At 32.9% G+C, this 14526-nt stretch overlaps 1 protein-coding gene across 2 annotated transcripts in view; it reads right to left on the bottom strand.

Annotated features, from left to right (window-relative positions):
- Positions 1-14526, bottom strand: part of ATRNL1 (attractin like 1) — a 784731-nt gene that overhangs the window by 621005 nt on the left and 149200 nt on the right. For both annotated transcript variants that reach the window (XM_045439061.1, XM_045439062.1), the window contains exons 11-15: positions 13423-13507; positions 11895-12103; positions 9688-9806; positions 6629-6761; positions 2041-2222 (exon numbers count right to left, since the gene is read on the bottom strand). In XM_045439061.1, the coding sequence (XP_045295017.1) occupies positions 2041-2222; positions 6629-6761; positions 9688-9806; positions 11895-12103; positions 13423-13507 (728 nt within the window). The remainder of the gene's footprint in view (positions 1-2040; positions 2223-6628; positions 6762-9687; positions 9807-11894; positions 12104-13422; positions 13508-14526) is intronic.

The following is a 14526-nucleotide window of genomic DNA, read 5'->3' as shown; positions in this document are numbered from 1 at the left end:
AAATTTTGAATATTTATAAAAACGAGTGATATAATTAATTTAACCATTTTATTAAAGCATAGAGCAGGGCTTTGGCTCAACAATTAGAAACTCACATTAATAAGTTAAATCATCTGGTATTGATACTCATTAGAAGTATACATTCTGATATCACCAAAAATGTAGGCAGTAACAGTGAAGTGATGTCCATAAAAAAATTTCAAAAGTGAGTGTCCTTAAGTCCCCTTAATTTTTTGTAACATTTATGAAAACTGTTCTTATATCATGCTTTAAACACCAGATATATATTCCTCTGTTATGAGTAAAAATAAAATCAGTTACCCATTCTTCATCATAAATCAGGAATGATCTGAAGAGATTAAAGGTCCTAATACAACTATCCAAGGCGATGGGGCCAGGGTGGCAAGGAGAATTTGTCATTCACCATGGAAAAATTAAAATACTCTGGGGCACATCCTTTTCCACAATTAATATAAGTATTAACTATTCATCAAATACATTCATTTAGATACCTACGAATTCTAAATAATGATTACTAGAAATAGTAGTAACAGCAGCAGTCCAAACAGTGATACCAAAATAACAACCCTTAAAATGCAAACAATAATAATTACTGTAAACACTCAATAAAATTTATACTCTTTACATGCATTATCTCACTTTTTTTTCACAATAAACATGCAAAGTAGCTATGATTATTACCCCTGTTACAGGGCTGGAGAGATTAACTTGCTACTAAGTTTTAAAGATAAGCAGTACGTCCAATTCCATGCTCTACATCACTTTGATAATACTGTCCTCAATGCTTCTTTAAAATCAGCTATACCAAGAAAACATTATGTATTTCTATGGCAAGTAATTGGTAACATTTGCTCTAAAATAGTTTCAAGCCAAAATTGTCTCCTCTGTCCTATATGGAGTGGAGTTCTGGAGTATCAATAGAGTATTTGTCCAAATAAAAGCCATAATTGAAGGTCAAAATAAAGTTGTTGAAATCTGGTGTAATACAGTTTCACACATTTGTGAGTAACAGATGTATTAGAGACATACATCCATTATTTGTATAGAAATTATGCCACTTTGTGCATTATTTACCATAGGGTGTGTATGTATATGTGTGTATATATTTATCTTCAACAGTAGGCCAAAACTAATACAAGTTTCAGATTTAAGGTATATATTATTGTTTAGTCTTATCACTTACTTGATCTCTTTTGAGTTCTAATTTTATTTTTGAAACAAAATGCAGAAAGCTTCTATGATGCTATGACAGTTTATATTAGTATATTTCAATTAAGTTTCTCATAACTAGATTTAGTAAATTATTTCCAAATCTCCTTACATAATCTACTCTTAAGAGTTGACTATATTTTAATATCCCAAGAATAGAAAATAAATACTGTAAATTCCTATTAGAAATGTCTTATAAAATAATATCTTGATACAATTTTCAAAGAAATACTCAATTTTTTACAGAAATATCTTCCATAAAACTCCCTGAAATATTGAAACTGTTTCTAAGTGTTGTATGTTCCAATATCTTCCACATACTTTACAAACTGGTTTTTGTCCTGCTAACCTTTATTACATTATTTCAAGCAAATCTACACCTAGAAAATCGCATAATTCAAAAATCCAACTCACAACACACATACACATTCACAGAAAAATACATATAACCAATATGTTGGGTCTAATGTTTTAATTATAAGGGACATCTCAAATTATGAAGTAATTACACTTCAAAACAAATTCTTAAATTTTATGCACATGTATTTTAAGTATATTTATTCATATGAAATGACTTCTTGGTAAGAAATGCAGTGGTTTACTGTGTAAAACCAAGATGTGCAATTTAGAAAACTTTATTCCCAAATACATATACAGAATAAGTCCACTGCTAATTGATTTTTGCAGTCAGTTCCACTTTTACTTCCAAGATTTAGTAAAAATAATTTATTTAGAAGCAAAAAGAATGAACCATTGCTAGTAAGTATAGGACTTTCTGCATATTTCCATAATATAAACAAGAGTTATTACCTGTTGTGTATACTTCTGTATTTCATCCAGAACAAATTCTACTTCTTTTGAGGTTGTTAATGAAGCAAGATTTCCACTAAGATTATAGCAATAAAGTTTTGCATTGTCATAGCTTTCTCTACTGGAATTGATTCTAAGACAAGCATCACCAATATGATTCCATCCTTCTCCACAAAGATGAGCTAGTCAAAAAAAATTATACCTTATTTTTAGATTATCAAAAAGCATTTATATTTTTCAGTTATTTTAGAATTCTAAATACAATTTCTATATTTGTTTAAACAACTTTTAATGATAAAAATTTTAAATATATCAATATAATTTAAAAAACAAAACTTATCTAATAGTTTGGTGGAAAAGAAGAACAGAAGACCCTAATTTTTTCCTTTAATTCTTAAGCACAATAAAAGCTATAGCTCTATAATATCTGTTAAAATGTGTTGACTGTTTGCAGGGTTTTTTAGTGTACTGGCATACGATATGTTAACTAGTAAAATCACTACTGTATTTACAGCCCCGGGCCCAGCTTACATTATACCAGATCACTTTAAAGAAAAATAACCAGCATATAACAAGCAAATTCAAAGTTATTCCTCTTTTCCAAATCTAATTTCCACAGTTCAGGTATACTATTTTAATATAAGTTGGGTTCTTTGATTCTTTAATCATAAGTGTGGAGAGAGAAGTATCATTTATGTTTAATAAAGAAGCTATAATCTTTGCTTTTTATTTATTTATTTTTAATGTTTATTTATTTTTGAGAGAGAGAGACAGAATGTGAGCAAGCAAGGGGCAGAGAAAGAGGGAGACACAGAATCCGAAGCAGGCTCCATGCTCTGAGCTGTCAGCACAGATCCCAACACGGGGCTCAAACTCAAACCGCGAGATTGTGACCCGAGCGGAAGTCAGATGCTTAACTGACTGAGCCACCCAGGCGACCCATAATCTTTGCTTTTCGATGTTTATTTTTAAACAGGTATGCAGGTCTTTCTAACATTTAAACACACTATTCAATAATAGTGGTTGATCCTTGGGGCGCCTGGGTGGCGCAGTCGGTTAAGCGTCCAACTTCAGCCAGGTCACGATCTCGCGGTCCATGAGTTCGAGCCCCGAGTCAGGCTCTGGGCTGATGGCTCAGAGCCTGGAGCCTGTTTCCGACTCTGTGTCTCCCTCTCTCTCTGCCCCTCCCCCGCTCATGCTCTGTCTCTCTCTGTCCCCAAAATAAATAAACATTGAAAAAAAAAAATAGTGGTTGATCCTTATAATACAAGTTGAACTTAAAAGAGTGCCTATTGTCTAAACCATATTTATAAACACATTATAAAGTTATGCTCTAGCATAACTAATTAAGACTGAAGTGCTTCATTAAAACACTGATCTATAAAATTTGACTACATTTTAGTTTCCATACCATATGACATATATCAGTGCCTTCCGCCCTTTCAGCTTTAGATGGATTAGTACAAATTTTATGGAAGTGTTCTAAAGCTGCAATTCTCAAACATTTGGTCTCAAGACCCCCCCCTTTTTTTTCTTAAAAATTATTGAGGACCTCACAGATCTTTTCTGTAGGGATTTTTTTATCTATCAGCTTTGATCATATTAAAAATTAAAACTGACCATTTAAAAATATATTTATCTATTCGCCTAAAATTGGAATTTAAAAATGCATTACAAACATAGTCTTCCATCTCTTGGGGTGTTTTTGCCTTTATGCTATATACAGGCCCAAAGGACATGTATCATCAAATTCTCTCCCTGAGGGACAGCAGCCGACAGTTTAGGACAATGGCATGAAAAAAATTAAGATGGCCTGATGAATGAATAGAGGGATGGATAGACAGAGCAGGGATAAAGCAGAGCAAAATGTTCATTGTAGAATCTAGGGTAAGGGTAATGGGTCGGTGTCCTCTCTACCATTCTTTCCAGTTTTCTATATGTTTGAAGATTTTCATAATAAAATATTGGGAGATAATCATTTCAACTTAAAATAAATAGTGTATTTTATTTTACAAGAATTACAGTATCCAAAACAAACAAAAATTAAAAATAGTGTAGCTGCTGTATATTTTTGCAAATCTCTTTAATGTTGGTTTAATACAAGACAATTTTATTCTCATATCTACTTCTCCAATCTATTAGAATCATGCCTTTAGAAAACTCCAGAGTAAACCCATGACAGAATGAGAATTTAAAAAGCAAATAATATTTTAGTATTACTAGTTTTGACCTCATGGACCCTCTCAAAGAGTCCATAAACAGGGGCCTCATGTTCTTTAATAACTGCTGTCTTACTGAATTGGGTACCATGAACAGTACCTAGAACACAGTAATCTCTCAATAAACTATAACTGTCATTTAATAAGATTGTTGATAATACTTTTATTCTCTTTTTCAGGCTACACCTATAGCAATCTACCTTGTCTTCTGGAATCCAAAGTACCTAATTACTTCAAGGAAGCAGTGCAAAAGCTTTGTTCAGTTATGGCTTTTTTTTTTTTTTTTTTTTTTTTTTTACCTTACTGAATCAAGGAAGGATTTAAATTTCTTTTGCATGTCTCCTTTTGTGACAAATACCTAGGTGAAAAATCACACAAATGGACACAAATACATGTGTCTTTGAGACTAAACTAAAGTGTAGGGATGAGCCAAATGTTTTTATGGTTTAGGCTTTTATAGTATTGAGCATCAACTCAGCTTCAGAGTTAAATGAGAAGCAGTAAATTTTTAAAATGTGTTTAGTGAGATAAATGCAAACTTCCGAGTTTATATGAGATCAATGAAAAAATGCAATTCACAAATGTTCCTAGAAAAGTGCAACAGGGGGCACCTGGGCGGCTCAGTCAGTTAAATGTCCGACTTTGGCTCAGGTCATGATCTCACAGTCGAGTTCAAGCCCCACGTCGGGCTCTGTGCTGACAGCTCAGAGCCTGGAGCCTCCTGCAAATTCTGTGTACTCTCTCGCTCTGCCCTTCCCCCACTCATCCCTGTCTCTGTCTCTCAAGAATAAATAAACGTTTAAAAAAAATTTTTTTTAAGTGCAACAGTATAGACAGCGTCCTCTATTTACAGCATTCACTTCCTTGAGACCAGCATAGGGAAAAACAAACTATACCTAGTTGGTTGCTTAGTAAATATGAATGTAGAACACAGGAAGCTAGTTTATAATGCATTTTAGATTGTATTTGTTGTATGGTATTTATTATTCTCCACAGAAATAGCCTGGCCAAGTGGAGCCCTTATACCAAATCAAAATTCTTTCCTGGGCAATGTATAGATAACCACTTATTTTTCCGAACTTCCACTGGCAATCAAATTCTCTTCTTCTTAAAGCAATATTCCCTTAAACATATACATTTATCTGTGTTGTCAGCACAGAGACCAAGATGGGGCTTGAACTCACGAACCGTGATTATGACCTGACGAAATCAAGAGTCAGACACTTAACTGACTAAGTCACCCAGTTGCCCCTTGTGTCCAAGATTTTTAAAACAACATTGTAAGTATTTTTACTGATCTACATGTTGATTTTAGCATTTAACACTCAGATATCAATGCTACTTTCAAGTTTCGTATCACCTCACTATTGCTTCTCAAAACCTGGCAGTTCATTAATATTCTCTAATTTTTTCAAAGTGAACACACACATGCATGTATCCTGTTTAAAAACTTTAAATGTCAGTATATAAACAAAACCTAAAATTTACATAAACATTCTAGAATCTTAATGGTACTTTTGAAGGCAATCTATTTTTTATTTTATTACATGAACTTCCAAGCATGACATAAATCCTATGACGGAATTTTCAAGGACGTTTTAGAATTACGTAAGTTAGGAATTTTTCTCTGAAAAATATAACAAAACAATCAAAAACCATGGAATACAGAAAAGCAAAACACTGAACTGAAATAAAACACCCAGTTAATAGTTACATCTGCCATTTACAAACCATGCAACTTTGAACAAGTCCCTAAACAATATATGTCTCACTTACCTGTATAACAAGAAGATGGAACTGGTTTAAGTATCTATATTACTTTTTGATTTTCTAATTTTATCTTTTATATTTAAAAGGAAGAGTACTCAGGGTTTACTAAGAAGAATGATACGTGTAAAAAATAAATTAAAATTGCTTTTTTTAATGGACTTTGCTCTGGTTTACATAACTTAGATTCTCATTAAATCATATAAAACTTATTATAAATGTTATAATTTATAATAAAAAGTAGTAAAAATAGTTCCCAGAATTTCAAAGATAAGAAGCAAATCAAATAGATCAAATGTTAACATTTATTAAAATCTGGATATTAGCCTGAGTGCTTATTATTTTCTATATTTTTAAGACAGAATTTCTTAAAATTAAAAAAAGATTCTGATCAAGTCAATAGTATTACTATAATAAATAGAGAAATCATGAACATCTTAAAGAACTGGAAGGAAATATACAAATTATTTTTATGGAAACAATGCTATTATTACTCCAATATTATCATTTATTTGAAACTGGAATGTCTTAGTAAATGCTCTTTACTATAATGGTGTTCATCTGTAGGCTGTAAAATTCATTTACCGAACTGAAATCTTTACCTGGTAAAGCCTGGCATTCTTGCTGTCGCTGATCCCACTGGCAATTCAAGTTGAGCGAACAGCTTTTACAGCTGGTAAGTTTGTTACAAATCTGCTCATTTCTCACATGACATTTGGTATAGTTTTTCACGGACTAGAAAGTTAAGAGATAAAGCATGTTATTTTTTACCTCTGTATAGCAATGATTTTTAAATGTCAATGTATATATAAATCACCACGTGAATTTTAAAGTTCAGATTTCTGGGGTGCCTGGGTGGCTCAGTGGGTTGAGCGTCTGGCTTCGGCTCAGGTCATGATCTCGCGGTCTGTGAGTTCGAGCCCCGCGTCGGGCTCTGTGCTGACGGCTCAGAGCCTGGAGCCTGCTTTGGATTCTGTCTCCCTCGCTCTCTGCCCCTCCCCCGCTCATGCTCTGTCTCTGTCTCTCTCAAAAATAAATAAACATTAAAAAAATAAAAATTTTAAGTTCAGATTTCTAACCCCAAATCCAATTCTACTGAATCAGAATCTCTCTTACTCATTTCTTTAAACTATAACTGCTGGAACTAGAATATATGCTTATTGGAAATAATTTACAATTTCCACAATCTGAAACAGAAACCATCAAATGAAAACCTACTCTATTAAATCTGATAACAAGCTTCCAATTCAATAAATACGGTCAATGCAGAGTCATTTTTCTTAATGATCACATGGAACAAAATTCTAGTTGTAATAAAACTATCATGCAATAATTAGAAATGATAAGTAGTAAAAATTGAAGAGATGATAAACATAAATTATTTTCTCAATAACTCAAACTAATGTTACTCTCACAGACACTAAATAATAATTTTGGTCAACTGACATTTCTCCTGTATCTGTCATGTTTCTTTTATGGTGACCGCAAAGAAGCTGAAGTTACACTTTGATCAATCCTACTATACAGCGTAATCATATGTCAACTAAATTCCAGTATGAAGAGATTAAAGATTAAAGGTCAAAAAAGAAAAAAATGGGCAACATAGGAACTCTGCAGGTAGTTCCCTACACACAACAAGGTTCAGATACTTCATATGATAGTATTAATATGATAAAAATTTTTGGCTCAATTCTTTCCATGACTCTTGAGAAAAACCACAAAGGACTTTAATGCTGCATCTGTGCTCCACTTCAATCTTCATACATACACACACACACACACACACACACACACACAAATACTCACCTCAAGCTTTCTAATGTAACAGAGCTAAATATTTCTTTCCAGTCAATAAAGTTAACAGTTAAAATTTACTTATAACTATCCCACATATAAAAATGGTTAAAGCAGGGTGCCTGGGTGGTGTAGTCTGTTAAGGGTCAGCCTCTTTCACTTTCGGCTCAGGTCATGATCTCATAGGTTCATGAGATCCAGCCTTGCACTAGGCTCTGTACTGACAGCACAGAGCCTGCTTGGGATTCTCTCTCTCTCTCTCTCTCTGCCTCTCCCCAGCTCATTCTCATTTTCTCTCTCTCTCTCTCTCTCTCTCTCTCTCTCTGTCTCTCTCTCTGTCTCTCAAACAAATAAACTTTAAAAATGGTTGAAGCAACTTTTATCATCTTAGACAATTTAAATGTCACCCACCAAACATTTATTTATAAACTAGGGTCATTTCCCATGTAAGATACATTGCAGTCACCTCCATTCCAGAGGTGTTAATTTCTGTAGAGCAAATTACATATACTATAAGGTAACAGATAAAAAGTAACTAAATAGTAATTAATGTTCAGCTTTATTCGTCCTAAGAAAATCAGAGAAGCTATTTTTTATGTTTTTAATGTTTTTATTTATTTTTGAGAGAGTCTGAGTGGAGGAGGGGCAGAAAGAGAGGGAGACAGAGGATCTGAAGCGGGATCCGGCACCCAGGGCAGCAAGTCCAACGTGGGGCTCTAACTCACGAACCAGGAGATCATGACCCAAAGTGAAGTCCAATACTCAACTGACTGCCACCCAGGTGCCCATATTTTTTTTTTAATCTCAAATTATTTAACCACCACATTTTCATTTTTTAATCCCTTAATCTTATACTTGTTAATACTTTTTAAAATTTTTCTTTCAATTTGTTGACGTCTTCTTCAAAACTTGGGACATTTTGATTCTACCCACTTAAAAGGTTAATTTTTGCTGCTTTTAATCCATTTTCATCTACCAAAAACGTTAATTTTATAATTTTTTCCAGTTGTCTACCAAAGTACGGTTTCTCAAACTCATCACTATTGACACTTTGAGCCAGATAATTGTTTTTGGTGGGAGAGTTCATGCATTACAGAATGTTAACAGCAACCCTTGACCCTATTAGATGCCACTTGTGACAACCAAAAATGTCTACACACGTTGCCAAATATCCCTTAAGGCACAAACTGCCTCTGGTTGAGGACCACTCACCTAAAGACAGATAAAAGGCAACTACCCTTGTCAACCTCAGGTTAAACTTAAACACAAAGCATGTAAACAAAACATCAGACCACACCACTCTTGTGCACGTGCATGTCTGACAAGAATCCTATGGAAATAATTTTTACACTCATATACTTATTTTTATACTTATTACCTATATAATCCTACGTCTATTAACACAGAAGACTACATTTATAATTACAGTCTTTTTTTAATTTTTATTTATTTTGCGGGGGGAGGGGGGACAGAGAGAGATGGAAACAAAGGATCTGAGGCGGGCTTTGTGCTGACAGCAGAGAGCCCAACACGGGGTTCAAACCCACAAACCATGATCATGACCTGAGCTGAAGTCGGACGCTTCACCGACTGAGCCACACAGGTGCCCCTATAGTTTATTTTTAAAAGACATAGGAGGAAGTAAAAGTTCCTGAAATCAAAACAGAATCTGACAAATTTTAGCAAGAAACTAGAGTCAATTTACAACATAGCACAGCAGTGACTCCCTACATACTTCCTAAGTGTGTTGATGTGCAAAGTGCTTTCGGTACCAAATGGTAGGCTAATGATTAGAAATTACAAATGGTAAGAAATGATTAGAAAGCAGCCATGTTAGCTACATCACCATTTACCCATAAATACTAACCACACTGCAGTTACTGTTTGCTGAAATACACTTCTTCTCGTCACACCACTGGCACCCGTTTGTATTGGCAGTGCAGCTGGCACAATCCGCGTATCTGTAACATCTGTCATCAGGAGCAGCTGCGACGCAAATGGGAGACAAACACATCAGGATGAGAAAGGAAATGTCACACTTCTCAATTCACACATTTTTAATGTTTAAGAATCACTAAGACTTTTTACAACATAAATATGGCCATCACCATCAAAATAACTTCTTCAACATGAAGGTAACTTTGTAGTTTAATTGTATTTACAAGTTTTGAGATACCTGCCACGCTCATTTTAATTATTCAATCCACCAAGATCCTACAGCCATTTAAAATTTATCCATTATGGAGGAGGAAAAAGACTTACAGGTATTTTACTAGAAAAAAGCATTACTAACATTTAAAAGAAACATTATAATAAATACACATTGTTTATCATTCTTCATAAAGATATTTAGAGTCATCTGAGTTATCACAGACTAACAAAACTTTCTAATGTATTAGAAAATACATTGCTAATTATAGCATGAAAAAATGCATAAAACCCCACCCATCTGAAGAAAACTGGACAATTTTTATCCAAATCATTTATTCATAAATATTTACTAGTAATGTTTTGCATTTTATTTATTTATTCAATAGTTTATAAAAAGTATTAAACTAAAACATTAGTCATCAAAATTCTAGAAAATCTTTGAGATCTGTGGTTGGCTTGGCAATATTAAAGAAGAAAAAAACTACCAAATACAGAATAAATTATTTCACTTTATTTCTTAGAAACACAGTATTTTAATTTTTTTTTAAATGTTTGTTCATTTTTTGAGACAGAAAGAGCGTAAGAGGAGGAGGGGCAGAGAGAGAGGGAGACACAGAATCTGAAGCAGGCTCCAGGCTCTGAGCTGTCAACACAGAGCCCAACACAGGGCTTGAACCCAGAAACTATGAGATCATGACCTGAGCTGAAGTCGGCGCTTAACTGACGGAGCTACCTAGGCACCCCAATAACACAATATTTCTTAGAGTATACTTTATTTATTTTTTAATGTTTATTTATTTTTGAGAGAGAGAGAAAGAGAGAGAGACAGATCATGAGCAGGGGAGGGTCAGAGAGAAATGGAGACACAGAATCTGAAGTAGGCTCCAAGCTCTGAGCTGTCAGCCAGAGCCAGACACGGGGCTCGAACTCACAACTGCGAGATCATGACCTGAGCCAAGGTCAAGAGCCAGATGCTTAACTGGTTGGAGCTACCCAAGCACCCCAGTTTTCAGCATTTTAAGGCACATGAACTCGACAAGAAGCATGGTAAGGAAGATGAGCACCTATGTAACTAACTCCAACACTAGCCTGAGAGCTGTGTTAAGGCAGCAATGTAAAGGAAGTCCAGGTGGGCAAAGGGAAGGGAAATGTTTATCCCACTGAAACAATTCATGAAGGAGGTTGACATTTTTTTTTAATATTTATTCATCTTTGAAAGACAGAGACAGAGCATGAGTGGGGGAGTGGCAGAAAAAGAAGGAGACACAGAATCCAAAGCAGGCTCCAGGCTCTGAGCTGTCGGCACAGAGCCCGACCTGGGGCTCGAGCTCATGAACTGTGAGATCATGACCTGAGCCAAAGTTGGACGTTTAACTGACTGAGCCAGCCAGGTGCCCCAGAAAGAGTATACTTTAAAACATTTTTTACTTATATAGTTAAATAGTACATACATATATATGACCAGGTTACTCATAAAATTTTATATGTGTAATAATACATATAGAATTAAAAAGAGAAATCTAAAAAGGGCTAATAAAAAAATTAAATTATTAAGCATTGCTACATTCAAACATGAAAATTCTTAATTAAAGGATTATGAATTTTTAATTTCTAAAAGCTATAGGTAATTTTTTTGGAAATAGAAATTATCTTTTTTTTTGTTTGTTTTTATAATTTATTTTATTTTTTTAAATTTACATCCAAGTTAGCATATAGTGCAACAATGATTTCAGGAGTAGATTCCTTAATGCCCCTTACCCATTTAGCCCATCTGGTTGTTCTCTATATTTAAGAGTCTCTTATGTTTCCAACCCCCTCTCCATTTTAAGTTATAAGTAATGCTTATAAGCAAAATGCATTACAACTTCTAGCCAAGTAAAGTAGCTTTATGCCAGAGGGGAGGGGAAAAAAAAAAAACTTTACCTGTTTTAGGAGGGCATTTTGCTCTAAGGATATTATTAGTATTCCCAGATTCCCAAGATTCACAGTGATTTTTATTCCAAATACATTTTATTCCTGGACCAGCATTCTTACAAAGTTCTTCATCTCTGAAAGCCTTGCAGTTTGGAGGCTTGTAAACAAGGATATCATTAAGGAGTACACTAGAAAATCCTCCAAATATATACATGGACCTATTAAAAAAACAGAATATTAAAGAAACAATATTAAGAAAACTCTAATGAATTAGTTTCAAAAATAAATTTAAGTATACATTTTGCATTTCATCATGGAAGCAATTTTTTTAGAAATAGAAAGTGCTATACATGGATAAGATACGCTTTAGAACTGCTATCTAGAATTATAATTTTTTAATACTGACAATGAATTTAGATATTAGGTACAGAGTCTTTCTTACAGTGTTTTACCATCCTCTTATAAAATAGTAGGACCAAGAGTAAAATAATCAAAAAGATATTCAAAATTTTAATTTGGAAAGGAAAATCCAGACAATTATTAAATTAATTCAACTACCAGTGACAAAGAAGTTTGACATGCCTTCAAAAGAGCATAATTTTAACTTCAATTAATTTAATTTCAATATTATTAACATAATAAATGGAAAAAGATCAGAAAATACTTCAGTAGTATCTTTTATTACTTAGAAAGTAAAATAAAAGTCAATATAACACAATATTTCAACAAAGGGTGGGGTGTTATGTGTAAACTCTGAATTTCATTTGTTACTATTCTGAAAGCTAACTGATACCAATTACAGAGTTTCACTGTGGTTAACTTCTACCTGCTTTTAGTATCATATTGAAGAAGTTTTACAAAATTAGAGTAAGGTGGTGATAAAATGAACTTACAAGAATGTCATTATGAATTACAAATTTTAAGCTAATGAATGAGCTGGCATAGTTTCCTGCCACATTACCAAATTTTGCTACAGAAATAGAAAAATAATACTAACCTAAAGGAAGAAAGTAACTTAATGCTCGTCCCATCCCAAATCTCAAGGGATATAAAGATAGTAAATCCCAGAGAGGTAAAGGGACTTGTCAAAAATCATGCATTTAATGACAGAACTAAAATGAGAATCTAATTCTTCTCCCTTTCCTTGTCAAAAGTCATGCATTTAATGACAGAACTAAAATGAGAACCTAATTCTTCACCCTTTCCTTGCTCTCCTTGTTAGAAATATAGGGCTATCCTTTCTATCATTTTAGTTTGATCTTTAAAAAGAAGACATTCATTGTCTGATCTCTACTAAAAGGAAAGAAGGCAGGATGAATTTTTTAAAAGTATCTGAAGTTTTATCTCAGCACTCTTTCTTCTCTCCCCTTTCTCTTAAATATATTTGAACACAAAAGAATAAAGGATATGGTTAACAAACCAAAATGCATTCCATGGTAGACTAGGGATACCTAATGCCATTAAGTACAAATAATATTTCCTTTTAAATAGTAACAGAATATGAGGATAGTATGACTGATAAATATATGCCTTTTACCCATTAATGACAACTGCAGAGTGTCCAAATCTGTTGACATCTCTATGAAGATTTGGTTTCGGTAATATTTTCCATTCATCACAAGCTAGAAAAAAAGAGAATGGCAAAAAAAAAAAAATGAAATAAAACAATAAATTAAGACAAATACTATAAAATAATCATTGGTCAAATTAAAGACACAATAATTACAATTAGGAAGCCTTTCATTAATTTGCCATAACCTACAATTTAGTATCATAACTCAACTAACATCTTTCCTTAAGTAAAAATAACTTCTACATAAAATTCCCACAAATAAATTTAAGTGTATGAGAACAGCAAAATTGAAAGGAAAGAATGAGGTTAACTTTACATTGGAGGATAATTCCAAAGACATATCTTCATTAAACAAACCGAGGTTCATATAGTAAATTACATGAATTGTCAATACTAAATAAACCTATTAGAAAGTTAAATTACTAAATCAAATTGTATATGCATGCTTATTACAAAATTAAATGAAATATATAATATTCAGTGAAATGCCTAAAAACAGAATCATCAAAAGAAAATATTTAAATCATTTCAACCATCTGATATTTCAAAATAATAGTGTTCATTTTATGTAAAATAAAGTAACTTCTGTTGCAAAAAAGAATAGAAAAAAAACCTAAATAATTCTGAGCTATATAAAAAATATGGGAAAATGGTTAAAGAAAACTATGTATTATTTCAATATAACCTAGCCTCAAGCTAACATAGCTTTTGAGATGTTAAGTGATTCAGTTTTCAGTGACATTCTCGGGACAGTGTTTTAGATTTCATCTTCTTAGACATGACATATCTAAAGGCAGACATTGATATTTAATAAAAGTACATACATGTAAAAAGCTTTTAAAAACAAATTTTATTTTTAGGTATTATAGAAGCCTTTTTGGAACAAGAAAATAAAATACAGTTAGTTGTAAAAGTTAAAGTTGTAATAAATTGTTTTCCTATTTATGTAATTATGTCTATAACACTAGGAATAAAAGAATAATTTGGTTTTATTTTAATGTTACTACTAATTAAGATCAAAGAAGTTAGAAAAAACAAAACCAAAGTTTAGAAAATGAAACTAGAAGA

This window comes from Leopardus geoffroyi, chromosome D2, assembly GCF_018350155.1.
Source record: "Leopardus geoffroyi isolate Oge1 chromosome D2, O.geoffroyi_Oge1_pat1.0, whole genome shotgun sequence".
Taxonomy (NCBI): Eukaryota; Metazoa; Chordata; class Mammalia; order Carnivora; family Felidae; genus Leopardus; species Leopardus geoffroyi.
Note: the sequence above shows the minus strand (reverse complement) of the source record. Positions and strands in the feature narration are given on the sequence as shown.